Raw genomic sequence first — 15,231 nt, 5'->3', positions numbered from 1 at the left:
TTATCCCTGTTAATCATTCGTTTCCCTGATATCTTTCTATTAAGAATTCGTTCTAAAAGGATATCAGGTACGTATGGGAAGAATATCAGTTACCATTTCAATATTTCAGATTTGCATTAAATTTGATTCGTAGTCATTAGACAAAATAATTAAATAAGATTTCTTGAATTTAAATTTTTTCTTAAGACCCATTAAGCCTTAAATTTAAAAGACATTTTCTAGAATTAAAATCATGTAATAGATTTTGATCCAAATTGGAATAAGCGTTTCAAACATAAGGGTTGGTTGCATTCTAACTTGATTTTAATGTTAATAAAAAGCACATAAAAGTGGTGCAAAAGTATTCTTTTAACTGCTGTCATAATTGGGCAAATCAAAACACAATTTCTCTATTTGTTGCTGTTGCTTTTGGTGAGACGATGATTTCTTTTTGATTATGCTTGTTCATACAAAAAAATGTCATTGCTTTTTTGGTGACACACTTTATGGGTGCTTGATCATATATTCATTTAAATAAAAAAAGTTGGCATTTGAGATATCAGTGACACTCTCTCTCTCTTTCTCTTTCTTATATATATATATATATATATATATATATATATATATATATATATATATATAAAAGACAGATTACAAATTAACTGCTCACAATCTAGGCCATATGTAGATGATTGCAGATATACTGTTCAGATTGCTGGTTGGTAAGTAAAAGCTTATTTTATGATAGTTATTTCTGTTTCTTTTAATTTTAACAAAGTAATATCGAAAGTTATAAATCGTAGCATAGCACTAAATAGAAGTGAATATCTTATATTTTAAGTAATACTAGATTGCCTAACCCAGTATCGTCTGTTTATGGATGAGAACCCCAATGTTTATGGAAATCGCCCCAGAAAAGAGATAAAGCCACTAAAAAATATACTACTTCAAATTTAAAAACTACCCGACGATAACTGTTGACAGATTTCGACCTAGAAAACAGCAATTCTTTTCTCTTTGTCAGAAACATCATTCATGGAACATGAGGACTAATGGACAAAATAAGGGAAATGAGAGTTACGAGGTTACAGAAAGTAAGCCCAAGGTTCACTTTAACATGTTTATAATGTTCTGCCATTTTAAAACATTTCCTTTTTTTGGTTTATTTATATCTTTTATTTATGCCATCCTATAACTCTTCTTTTTCTTTATTTATATCTTTTATTTATGACATCCTATAACTCTTCTTTTTCTCAAGCTGCAGCTGTTGCTACTACTTCTTGCTTAAGAAATTGATGTTTTACTTCTAAATAATAATTTACTGAAAAATCTGTTATTCCTTTCCAAGAATGTCTTTTTTTGTAGCCCTATAGGCCGGTAATTGGCGTGTGATCGACCCACATGTTATATTAAATGTCTTGGAAATGTGTATGAAGATCTATCGATTAGACGTTCTTTTGTCTAGCTGAAGTGAAAAGCATACCTGAGATGTTGAATATAGCTGGCTCCTTCTTCTCCAAGGGAGACGTCTTGCCCTTTGAGGGTTCGACATGGTCGAAATCTTCGTCTCCAGGCCCACTTCGTTATATAATGTAGACATTTAAGGCAGACACAAAAACCGACGCATGACACAATGGTAATATATGAGAAATATAATTAACTATTTATTTTTTTACAAGAAAATATTACAATATGTTTACAAAAACAATTTACAAGTGATAATTAACTTTCACAATTAAAACTAACCTTAACTAATGTTGAGGGAGAGAGGTGCCCCCCCCCCACCTCTTGTTTACAGAAAAGGAAAACACGTACTAATCCCATGCTGTCTGGACAAAAAAGAGATCGAGGGAATAGGAATTGCATTGTGGTTCCCTTTCCCTCTGTATTACTCTGTACGAGACCCAATCACCTCCTGGCAATACTAGGGGTTGGGGAGAGGTCATTGAAGTGTTACTTATTGGAGTGCTATTTATAGGAAATAGAGCCGAACAGAGGAGCGAGTAAATCAACGTTTATTTAGCATGAGAGCTAGGCTGGTAAAGTTACATCCGGGCCTATACAAAGGGAGGTAATTGGTTTAGTGCATTACTACAACATCCCCCCCCCCCTGTTTAGTTCATTGTGTATATTTGTATGTGTGTGTGTGTGTGTGTGTTTTGTGACAGTTCATGTCATTGGTTTGTGGAGTGGGGTCAGTCTTTGTATCGTGAGGGTGTTTTTATAGTTCTGCCAGATTTGGTTTGGAGTGGGCAATACCTGCTTTTGTACCGTAGGAGTATGTTGCTGTTGGTTTTGTTGGTTTTATCCTCAACCTTTGTTTCCTCTGGATTGGTCATATCATGTGGGGTATCAGGTTCAGGGATTTGTAAACATACTTTCTTAGGTGCTGGGAAAGGTATGGCATGCAGGTGGATGCGGCTGCGACAGAGTTTCGCGGCATTAGGCGTTTCGACTATATAACTACTGGGCCCCTCATCATTCTTGAGGATGGTCCCCGAGTGCCATGTGTGATCCATCCTGTTGAGTATCCACACACATTAGCCTGGATATAGTGGCGGTAGTGGTCTGGCTCTGCTGTGCTGATCATGGTGGGTCTTCATGTTTGACGACCTTGCCTGTAGTTGGTCGCGGTGGTCTTCTTTGCCTGGTTCTGACCAGCTGGTTAGATCGATAGGTATTGGCCTGCCAAACAGCATTTCAGCTGGCGAAGGGAGTTTGCTATCAATTGGTGTTATCCTGGCCTGAAGCAGAGCAAGGTGGATGTCAGTTCTCTCCCTTTTGCACTTCTTTATGATCGACTTGATATGTCTCACATGTCTTTTCACAAAGCCATTGCTTCTGGCATAGTGAGCTTGTCACATGTCTTATGCCCCAGGATTTTATCAAGTTTTGGAAGGCATGTCCAGAGTAATTGGGGCCATTGTCGATCATAATTTCGTCTGGGCGACCAAAAAGTGAGGCATAGTATTTGATTTTGTCTGCCACTGCCTTGCTGGTTATAGGCAATGTCATTTCTTCGACAATGGGATATTTAAAGTATCTGTCGACGGTGAGTAGGTATTGTTGTCCATCAATTTAACATATGTCGGATGCGATGAGCTTCCAAGGCTGGGATGGAATGTCATGTGGGAGCAGTGGTTCGTGCCTGTGTGCATCCTGGTACTCTTGGCATAGTGTGCACGACTTGCACATCCTTTCAATGTCCTTATTGATATTGATCCAGTACACACATTCTCTGGCAAATCGGCGTGTTTTTTCAATGCCTTGGTGGGCTTGGTGGAGAATGTCTTCTCTCATGGTTTCTTGGATGAGAACTTGTCTGCCTTTAAATAAAATTCCTGATTCGACAGCAAGTGCATCGCAGAAAGACCAGTATGGGTGGATCCCTGTAGGTAAATAACGGATGTTGTCAGGCCATCCTTGGTGTATGACCTCCTTGATGAGATTCATGGTTGGGTCTCTGATAGTTTCTATCCGTAGCATCTTATGCTTTTCCTGTGAGAAGTTGATGGCTGAGATGGTTTGGTCTTATATATCTTTATTTATTTATTTTATTTATTTATTTATTTATTTAAAACTGTACAGAAGGCCAGAAAAAAAACATTGGTACCGTCGGTTTTAAGCCTAACATAAGGGGGACCAGTTAATGGTAAATAATATTAGGCTCTCGTCAGCCATATTGTTTTCTGTTTATCGATAAATGATTTTTTGTCACAATGAAAAGTAGTCTGTCTGCAGCATATATAACAGAGTTAATTTATTTTCCCCCTCAAAATAACTCAAAGTATAGCCATTAAAAGCTAAATCCCTGGCAACAAAAGTGAATACACCCCTTACGAAAAGTTGTCAATATTAACATACAATATGTCAACTCTCAATATTTTGTGTGGCCACCATCATTATTGAAAACTGCCTTTACTCTCCTGGACATGGAGTTTACCAGAGCTTTACATGTAGTCACTGGAATGCTCTTCCACTCTTCAATTACGGCATAGCAGAGCTGGCGGATATTTGAAACTTTGTGCACTTTCACACCTTCTGCTTGAGGATGCCCCAAAGATGTTCTATTGGGTTCAAGTCTGGAGAAATGCTTGGCCAGTCCATCACCTTTACCCTCAGCTTCTTCAGTAAAGCAGTGGTTATCTTGGATGTGTGTTTTGGATCATTGTCATGCTGGAACACTGCTCTGCGACTCAGTTTTTGGAGGGAGGGGATCATGCTCTGCTGAAGTATTTGACATTACATGTTGGAGTTCATGTTTTCGTCAATGAAATGTAACTCTCCAATACCTGCAGCACTCATGCAGCCCCATACCATGACATTCCCACCACCATGCTTGACTGTAGGCTTTACACACTTATCTTTGTACTCCTCAAATTGGTGTGCATGGCTGTCACCTGAGGAGGAAGCCTCTTCTGAAGGCAATACACAAAAAAGCCCACAAACAGTTTGCTGAAGACATGTCAACAAAGCCCATAGATTACTGTAACCATATGCTGTGGTAGAATTTAATTTGTTTTGTTCTGATGTCCTTAAATATGTGTGGCAGCGATAAGGTGAGGAGTACAAAGATAAGTGAAACAATTTCTATATTTAACACGGATTCAAGCAATTTACTCCTGATATGAAAAAGATTAATTAATCTATACTGAGATGCAGAAGATCGACCTCCAGTATTTTTAAATACTAGACAAGCTCATGGGGTTTCCAAGGTGCTTGGAAGCATTTATCCTTTATGAATCGATTGAATAGCTTTGCAAGAATGGACATTAGTTCTGGTTGCAGCTTTTTGAGTACTATAACTGGAATATTGTCAGGACGAGTTGCTTTGTTGGCATCAAGGTTCTTGATGAGTGTGGCAATATCACGAACAAATATGTGGATGTCACTCAGGTTATTGGGGGGAAATTTGGGGATTAGGTGGCCTTCATCTTATTGGATTGAGTTTGCTGCAAAGTTCTTCGCAAGGAGTTTGACAAATGCTGACGAAATCACCTCAGGTTTGTTGATGATGGTCAGGATTGAAGACACGCATCTGTTCAGGACTTTGTTTGTTATTCGCCAAAACTCATGGGAACAAAGCCTGTGTTCCTTTACTTGAACTTGATGAAATGAGCATATGACTCTTGTTCGTCTTCTATAATCCTGTTGCTGTGATTTCTGGCAGTTCTAAAAGTAATTTTAATTGCAAAACATCTTTTATATTTAATGCAATTGAAGTAGTGGTTTCTGTTTGCGATGGCAGCAACACATTCATGAGTTTACCATGGCTGGCTGTTCGATTTCTGTTGGAATTTCTTGGAGAGTATGTGACTGTTTATTCTGATGGTTAACCAATCAGTTAAGTCAGATGCTATATCGTATGAATTCTTTTTAAACATAGAGTGTAGGGGTATTTCAAATATGAAGGTATGTAGTTATCTATGTCAACAGTTAACAAATTAATTAGGTCGAATGCTACAATGGATGTAACATGATCAACCTGAGGGAGCAATTTGCCCTCATTGGGGAGCTGGGTATGCTAAGATAGCTTTAATCGATCCCGGGTAACAGCAGATATCCCAAAGACTTAAGTAAGGGATATGAAAATATATTTTATTTCATTATCAAAATAGATATTGTTTGGAAGTCAGAGATATATATTTTGCATTTAAAATTGATGACAGGGAACTTAGAACAATAACATAACACTGTCTGGCATGGACGAACTCAAAGCCAGATGTCCGCCTGACAGTGAGGCCTTAGGGGTCATGAGAATTTAATATTGACTTGAATCTCAGATCGCATGCCGAATTGCACACCCGCAGAATTTGGGGTTTTTCCCCCAATTTCGTAGCGTAATCTGATTGGCTGGGGAAACTTCCACCCCGACCACCCACACTCATATTAATACTAGTGTCGTGCGAAATTACTCAGTTTCGTAGCAGTTCCAGCAAGAGTTTGTGCGCGAAACTCGAAGTAATCACACCGCTCCCTGAGACGTGACCTCTCCCCTCCTCCAACCTGTCAAGTCCAATGTAAACAAGTTCTTGTTGAGCTGTCCTTTTAAATAATCAAATTCTAACCTGTTTCCACCACTAACTCTATTGTTTCACTGACTACCCTACATTCATTAACTCTTATCCTCGAGTGGACTTCAGGCCTTGAATAATGGTGACTTACATATAAAAAAAGCATGACTAATATACCGACATACAAAGCCTCTAATGTAAATGCAATGACGCAGGTGAAAATGGTGTCTGCTTTATCTCTTTATTTGCTATCAACTTAGAAACCACTTCAAGTTCATTTGTCATGCTGATAAGCTATATAGAGTTCGTTGAGGTTAACACCCGAATGATATAAGTGATAAAAGAAAAATAATGTCAAAGAAGTTACTTATCAGTGAAACATACATACAATGTCATGGCATGAAATAAGGAAATTAGAACGACTTTTAAAATGCGATATTGAATGAGATCATATATATATATATATACATATATATATATATATATATATATATATATCTTTATATATATATACACACATATATATACATATATACTGTGTAAGCATATATATATATATATATATATATATATATATATATATATATATATATATATATATATATAAGCAAAAACATGACTTCAAAACAAGGTGCTGGTGGCAACAAAAAGTGTATTTCAATTTACGTTACAATTGTTTCAATGTCCAGTTCGACAATTTCAAGCATTATGTCGTTTGAAAATTTTCAAAACCAGCATTTCTTCAGACTTTATGAATAAGCACACTTTTGGCAATGGAGCATTTTTTGAAGAGAAAGAAGGAAGTGGAATCCCTAGCTAGAAAGGCATGCGAGAAACATCTACCTTTGTTGTGGTTACGGAAAATGATTTGACATTGTCGAACTGGAAATAGAAACAATTGTAACGTAAATTGAAATACACTTTTTGTTGCCACCAACCCCTTGTTTTGAAGTCTTGTTTTTGCTTACACAGTATATTAATGCTCAATTATAAAATTTGATAATGTTGTAGCTTACTCTTTAAGTCAACCATTTTTGGCTTAAAACTCATTGGTACATGAAAATTTACTGAATTTCACGAACTCAGTATAATTACATATAAGTCTATATATATAAGTCTGTATATATATATAAGTCTCTCTCTCTCTCTCTATATATATATATATAAGTATATATATATATACACACATACATATATATATATATATATATATATATATATATATATATATATATATATATATTTGAACAATTGGATTTAAAGTCTGTAAATTATACTTCATAACAAGTTATTTTTCGACAAAGAAATGAAAGATTTTCCTTATTCCATGGAGTTTCAATGAATGGCTCATATCCACAGAGGAAACGTAGTTAGTAGAACTATTCGTATGTAGTCTATAAATTTAGCACGTGAATTGAATACTAAAATTATGGGATAGATCATACGTACATAAAATATTTGACAAAATGTCAAAAGAAAGGTTCAAAGGATATTAAAAAAAAAAGATCCAAACTTGAAGAATAATCCAGAGAAAAAGTTTGATAGTCAAATGCACTTACAGTTAAAAAAGATATCTAAAAGTCTGTATTGTAAAATTCAATGTAAAAATGTCATTCTAAATTTTGTTGTAAGAAGTGATTCACACACACACACACACATGCAAAAATAACTTATATTGACGAGAAATCCATAAACTCTCGTCTAATGAGAGAAAATAATTTAAATATAAAATAATTTCGTTTCTGATTTTTTGAAATGAGGATTGGTTATTCGTATTATTTGGATTCATCAGAGTACTATTTTCATGGGGAATATCAATTTCACAACTTTTTGGTGAATGTAACCTCCAATCTTCTTCGTGTGTATTTTGTCGAACATTCGTTTCAGTCGAACTTGGGAATTTGGATGGAATTTTGAACGGAACCCTTTATTTGTTTCATCGAGGTAGCATGCTCTCGTTCCGTCAGCCATGACTAGATAGAGGTCCTAAGTAATTCACAATTGCATTTTTTGGTCGCCCACACTGAGTATTGAACCTTTAACCTTCAGGAGAATATCACTTTTACAATTGATTTTTTCACGTACTCTAACCATTGCGCCACGAGCCCTTGCAGACAGTTTTAGTACACATTTTTGGAGCTTTAAACCTACTTTAATTTTAGTTGTAAATGTCACTATTTATTATTAACTAGCAGTTCATCCCGGCTTTGCTCGGGCCTTATGTACTGTTCATAACTTGCCCTACGTGTGAATACACTTTATGTAAGATTTCAAATGTTTAGACCAAAATTTGTCCGAGTAATTTCGTAGAGACTGCAAAGGTCAATTTTTCTTTACTTTGACCCCAATTTTGACCCATTAACATTTATCATTTTGGTCTCAAATCAAAATATAAAGTTTTACCCATGTCCAAGTTACCTACATCTAAAATTTCAAGTCTTTAGACCCAAAATTATTGAAGGAATTTGGTAGAATCTGCAAAGGTCAACTCTTTCAACTTTGACCTTTTGGCAGCCTAATTTTCGCCCCAAAACTGATTAAAACGCTTGCCGCATGTCTGAATACCCGTTATGTATAAATTTCAAATCTTTAGACCCAAAATTGGCTGAGTAGTTTACTAGACACTGCAAAGGTACAATCTTTTGAACTTTAACTACTTGGCAGCTCAAAATTTCCACTCAAACCGATTAAAAAGCTTGCCCTATCTCTGAATAGCGTTTATGTAAAATTTCAAATATTTAGACTAGAAATTGTCTGAGTAATTTGGTAGAGATCACAGAGATCAATTTTTAAAAAACTTTGACCCCTATTATGACCTCTTAACATTTATTTTTTAGGTTCAAATCAAATTAAAAAGTTTGATCCATGTCCAAGTAACCTACATTTAAAGTTTCAAGTGTTTAGACCGAAAATTGGCGGAGGTGTTTGATAGAGTTTTCAAAGGTCAAATCGTTGAAATTTGATCCCTTGACAGACAATTTTCTGTCCGAAATCGATTAAAAAGATTTTCCCTTATCTCAATACTCCTTATGCCAAATCTCGAATCTCTAGACCGAAAATTGACAGAGTTATTTGGTAGGGAAATGTACACACACGCACACACAGGCATTTTCACTTTTATAAATATATATATATATATATATATATATATATATATATATATATATATATATATATATTTATTTATTTATTTATATATATATATTATTGTTTACATATTGATGTATATATTATTTATTATTTAATTAATTTCAAAGATTATTTTCTGTGAGTAGACGAGAGCTTACCGATGGTCTAAAGCGGGGTTTCTTGGAGCCCAGAAAAATAGTGACTCCATTGTAAAAATGTAGAAAGATTCATGGAGTAAACCAAGCTTGAATTCGGAAACTCTTCACATTGAATTTGAAGACGATCATGTTGTAATCTGCATGGAAGCAATGCCATGGTAATGTGTGTGTAATAAATTGCGAACAGACGGGCTTACCTGACAAACGCTCGAGGTGTGCACTCTGCAAAGCGGGCACGTCCAAAGAAAAATGGCAAGATGGCGGCGGCCGGTTAATATTACCAAGTAATCACGCAAAATCTCGTGTTCTCTCGCATACACGAGAGTTCAGCTTAGCATAAAAACGGGTCACTGTGAGCAAAAAGGGAGAAGGAAAAACGTAGTCAAGACAAAGACGACGCTTCTGACGACTGAGAAGAAAAAAAAAGAAAAAGAGCAAGAAGTAGAAGAGGAAGAAGAGAACGATACATGAGAAGACGAGGTGTGTGCGGTTTTGAGTAAATCGAAACAGACAGAAAAAAAACTCTGATTACAATGTGTTTCACTGTTGTCCACAAATTATATTTGAATACGTGATTAATGAAGAGAGTCGAGCGTTCACTTTTATTATTTAAAATTAATGTTTCTTGTTCTTTCCTTTTACAGAATTCGCAACAGATCGCCACCATGAAACTGACAGTCATCTTGCGATTAAGTTTTCTTGCAACGTTGCCATTTCAACAAACCAGCGCTGACAACATTTTGTTTCTGACTATGCCTTTCTTCGGTCATTTAAATCCGATGATCCATGTGGCTGGAGAAATGACAAGTCTGGGACACACCAGTTACATCACCATCCCGGAGAGATTCCTGGAAAGACTGACCCCTAAAAACGGTGTCAACTATGTCATCGTTGAAGAATACGAAGAGTTTAAGAGATTTCATGATTTACTAGAGAAATTGCTATCGTTTAGCGGAGCATCAAGGTCAGAGACATTTAGAGCTCTGCAAGATACCTGCGATCGTTATCTTTTTGATGAAGAGCTTTTCGTTCGATTTCAGTCTATAAATGCTTCTATGACTGTTGTCGATGAAAATTTTGTTAGCAACTGTTTGGCAATTATTGCTTACAAATTATTTACCCCTTTTGTCTTGCTTGGTTTACATAACCAATATTACTTACACAGAACGCCTTGGCTTATTCCTTTTTATAACCATATACATCATCTAGAATTAAGCACATTTTCACAGCGGTTAGCAAATACTTTGTCCGTTTTACAAGAATATTTCCAAACTTTTATTGGTTCCCCGGGAAGACGTGTGAAAGAATACGTTCCGGAACGACCAGATATTGATTTTGAACGACTTTTACGAAAAACAGAAATGTTTATTCTTGACTGTGATCCGTTTCTAGATCCAGCATTACCTGCACTGCCTAATGTTAAATACGTTGGCGGGATGGGCACCCGGCCAGCGAAACCTCTACAGGGAGAACTCTTTAAATTTGTCAACGCTTCTAAAAACGGGGTGATCGTTGTATCACCCGGCAGTTTTGTTAACTGGGGCAAAGAAATTCACGTTAGAAAATTAGAGGAAGCTTTTAGTAAAATTAAATACGATGTCGTCTGGAAACATTCAAATGAATCCTATTCTCGCCCAAACGTCTTCCTAACAAAATGGCTGCCACAAAATGATCTTTTAGGTCATCCCCAAACCAAATTGTTCATTACTCACTGTGGCAATAGTGGTCAGTATGAAAGCCTCTACCATGCGATTCCCATGATTGGATTTCCTGTTCTTGCAGACCAACCTTTAAATGGTCGTCGAATGCAAGTCAAGGGTTTTGGAATTTCGATGAATATGTATACGTATACAGTAGATGAGCTCGTGAAAAATATCGTGGAGGTCATTGAGAATCCTAAATATAAGAGAAACATCGCAAAAACCAGTAAAATGTTCAGATTTCAGAAAGAACGGCCGGCCGAGAAAGCGGCTCGGCTAATAGACGAAATGATTCAATATGGCGGCGAGCATTTAAGATCTGAATATCAGGATCTTCCACTGTATCAGTTTTTAATGCTTGATATGTTGACGCTTTTCTTTTCGGCTGTGTTTTTGAGTCTGTGCCTAACTGTGGTAATCCTGCGCAAATGTTTTATCTTGATATTTAGTAATAAAGTACAAAAAAACTTAAAGAAAGACTAAACACGGACATTTGAGAAAGTATCAAACTTGACTAAAAACGTTGATTACAGAATATTCTCAAAATAAAAATATAGTAGTTACTTCTTCATTAAAATAATGTCGAGTAATTTGAAACTATCAATAAATTACCAGATGTAAAAATAAGATTATAAGAAAATACATTTGAGCCAATACATTTTTTCCGTCAAGTTTCTCAGTCTATTTTTCAAAAGTCGTGGAAATAGTTTTAATGTACTCGCTATTAATGAAGTATTTTAAAAATATTCTTTTGAAATGTTTACTTTTGTATTTTTGAAAATAAAATAACCTCTTGTCATAAATAATTAATTTTAAAATGATAAAACGTACTCATGCTATTGGTACCCCAACTAAAGGAGGGTGGACCTGTAAATTCACCTTGTTCGTTCGTCCGTTCGTCTGGCCGCACTTTTCTCAATAACTACGCTTTGGAATTTTTTGAAATTTTGCATAAACATTAATCATGATATGAGTAAACAAGTAACAAAACGGATTTTCCGGGAAAACTCCGGTTGCCACCCTAGAGGTGCCTTTCGGGTTAAAATGGCTACAATTGACATCTTTGTCCTTATTGAAAAAGATGCCTTGGATTTTTATAAAACTTTCTGAAAAGTTGTAACTAACTGATTTCCATATAATTTTGTTTGTCTATATTTTGCGATAACTCTTCGGTGTGCCCCAGGGGCTTTTTTTAGAGCTAATAAAAACACTCCATTTTTGGGGCTAAATTTGTCCAAAATTTTCTGTGTGTATCTATTTAGCAGTTTTGCATGGTACTGAATTCAAATTTAAATATGTTAAAGCCTTGGGGACTTTTGGGGCTAAATGAGGGGGCAAATGATGGACTTAGTTATTTCGTTTTTTTTATATGGTGCAGAACTCAAATTTACATATTTTAAGGCATAAAACTGCAAACATTTGTTCATTTTCACCCGGGTTTGACGTCCCCTGGGGACTTTTGGGGCTAAATGGAGGGGTGGTGGTGCAAATGCTGAACTTAGCCATTTTTTAATGCCTCGTTAACTGTGCACTCACGAGGGACCATGCATGCTTCACTTGTTAAAAATGAAATAACTTCTTGTCATAAATAATTTTAAAATGATAAAGCGTAAGAATTTTATTATTACTAACTTTTCATTTGACTAACCTCCCTGCCCCAAACATTTAATTTATATTCCCACTGGTTACAAGATAATATTTCCTGTTAAAGTAGATGAGAGTGGCAGGAGATCTGGTACTTATGCAGAATTTGAACCCGACATAACTAACTGGTCACTCGGTTTTGCTCGGAAAATGATGTCAACAGCAGGCTTTCGCCGAGCGTCGCCAATTATCAAAGCGTAACAACGTTACTCGAGGAAAATACTGAAAAAAAAATAATTAATAAAAATAAAATATAATCAAATCCCGAGAAAAAAATATAACGAAAAAAAAAAAAAATTAATTAATAAAAATAAAATATAATAAAATCCCGAGAAAAAAAAATATAACGAAAAAAAAAAAAATAAATAAAAATAACGACATACCGTAACAATTTCTGTTTTATTCTTGTAATAATTGTTTTTTGTGAAAAAAAAATAAAGTAAGTTATTTTTTTTTCAACCAATTTTTTGTCAAATAAAATTGAACAAAACTAATAAGAAAACCGATTATTTTTTGTGTTTTTGATATTTTTTTTACAAAGGTAAAACAAGACACCTTTTTTTTCTGTTGTTCACGTATTTTATTATTTTGCATTTTTTCTTTATTTCTGTAACTAATTTAAATCAACTTTTTTTGGTCATTTTTTCTTTTTTATGAACATTTTTTCTGTAGAATTGGACTGAGCAACCGATTTTAAAAAATTAAATTAAATTAAAACAGCAGAGATATTACCTTAGGATTAGATAGACTTTTCTACGGTCGCACCAGACGATGGGTTGAGAAGAGACAGCGACCCAACCGAGTATATTTCCGATATATGGCTTAAGATGGAGACAAAAGGCAAACGGATCATTACCCAATTCCTTTCTCCACATAAGCTCGAAAAGATAACCGTCGAGAAGCTCCCGACTGGTCCCGTTGATTTTTTTCCAATATTTCCCCCAAAGATTTTCTGTTCCTTTACCACGCATTGATTGGCTGATCGGCGTTTTACATCAAACCCGAACGCATAGACGTAGTTCCGAGCAAAGCCGAGTGTACGATTACTTACGTCCGGTTCAAATTCTGCACAAGTACCGGAAATCTTAGTACAATCGACTTTTTTACTGTGCTAGAAGCGGTTGATTCTGATAAAATGTGAAGAATTTTGAAAGAAGAAAACGAACAAATATTTTTGTAAATATGGACCAGGAATTGGTCTACGTGGCTTCCGAATAGATTAGGTCTTTGTTTGAAAGCTATTATGATCAATTAAATAGGGGAAATACACTTTACCATATATATATATATATATATATATATATATATATATATATATATATATATATATATATATTTGCCTCCAAACCACTGGCCTTGATGGAGAAGAGACTAAAACTTGCTGCTATGGTTTCAAATGATCTGAAATAACAGCAAGGGGAGACTTGATTCCAAATATTTCTCATATGTTATATCTCCCCTCTTTTGGAATTAGGGTACAATTATGAATACCTCCAGTATCAAATAATATTTATACACTGTGAAATTTACTTTATGTATGAAAACCAAAGAGGGGAGAAATATTTGGAATCAAGTCTCCGCTTGCTGTTATTTCAGATCATTTGAAACCATAGCAGCAAGTTTTAGTCTCCTCTCCATCAAGGCAAAAGTTTTTGGGAAAATATCAGATACTTTGTAATTCATATGCAACACTAGGAATAAATTATAGTTTTAAAAAGTGGGGGAACCCTCTTCTATATCAATTTAACGTAAAATAAATACTCACTTAAGAGCCAAGCTGACCATAAAGTAGGTACTCATTTTACATTAAATTAATATCGAAAAGTGATACCCCATTTACTTAAACAATAATGTGCGACCTTAAGGGCAAATGCCACACAGCGCACTACACGCTTCAGATCATTAGCTTTCGAACGAGCCTTCATTTGTTAAATTCTGATCAATAGTCGCCGAGATTTCGAATTGATAATATTGCCCCCCCCAAAGTGGTATATATATATATATAATATCTATTACGACACTATATATATATATACATATTCAAGGTCGTACCAGCGGTTTCATTGCGCTGAATCAACCATAAGAGGTTAGAAAGAGTCAGAGCAAATTCATCAGCGATATTGAAAAACTGAAACAATGCCAAGTGAACAAACAGAGAAAAAAAAACGTTAAAGGAGCGTTTAAAACTCAGAGTTTCAAGTTTTAAAACATAATTTAGTAATCGACGCCAATAGATTATGATTATGGAAGGAAGGAAGCGCGTGTGTATGTATGTGTATGAGTGTGTGTGTGTGTGTGAGAGAGGGAGAGAGAGAAAAAAAGAGGGAGAGAGATAGAGAGACTGTGTGCGCGTGTGTGTGTATGTGTATGTCTGTGCGCCCACGCGTCTGTATATATATGTATGTTTAGCCGGGGGGGGGGATATTTTGGAAAACCTCTTTGAAAAGTAAATGTCCTGTTTAAACGAACACATATAATATAGTTATATCATACATAACCCCATATAAATAAAGGTACAATAATTAACGGCAATAAATATATAATGAAATAAAGTATGAAATATTAATTTAAATGTAATTAAAAATAAAAATAAAAAGGTAAAGACAA

At 35.2% G+C, this 15,231-nt stretch overlaps 1 protein-coding gene across 1 annotated transcript; it reads left to right on the top strand.

Moving 5' to 3' along the window:
- The first annotated feature begins 606 nt into the window (after positions 1 to 606).
- Positions 607 to 12,220, top strand: LOC145256426 (UDP-glucuronosyltransferase 2B14-like). Its single transcript, XM_080115311.1, has 2 exons — positions 607 to 701; positions 9,925 to 12,220. The coding sequence occupies exon 2, from the start codon at positions 9,946 to 9,948 to the stop codon at positions 11,461 to 11,463; it is 1,518 nt and encodes a 505-aa protein (XP_079971437.1). The 5' UTR covers positions 607 to 701; positions 9,925 to 9,945; the 3' UTR covers positions 11,464 to 12,220.
- Positions 12,221 to 15,231: the final 3,011 nt, after the last annotated feature.

The sequence above is a fragment of the Euprymna scolopes genome, chromosome 32 (assembly GCF_053919585.1).
Source record: "Euprymna scolopes isolate OS-2025 chromosome 32, ASM5391958v1, whole genome shotgun sequence".
Taxonomy (NCBI): Eukaryota; Metazoa; Mollusca; class Cephalopoda; order Sepiida; family Sepiolidae; genus Euprymna; species Euprymna scolopes.
This window is presented reverse-complemented; position numbering and strand designations above follow the sequence as displayed.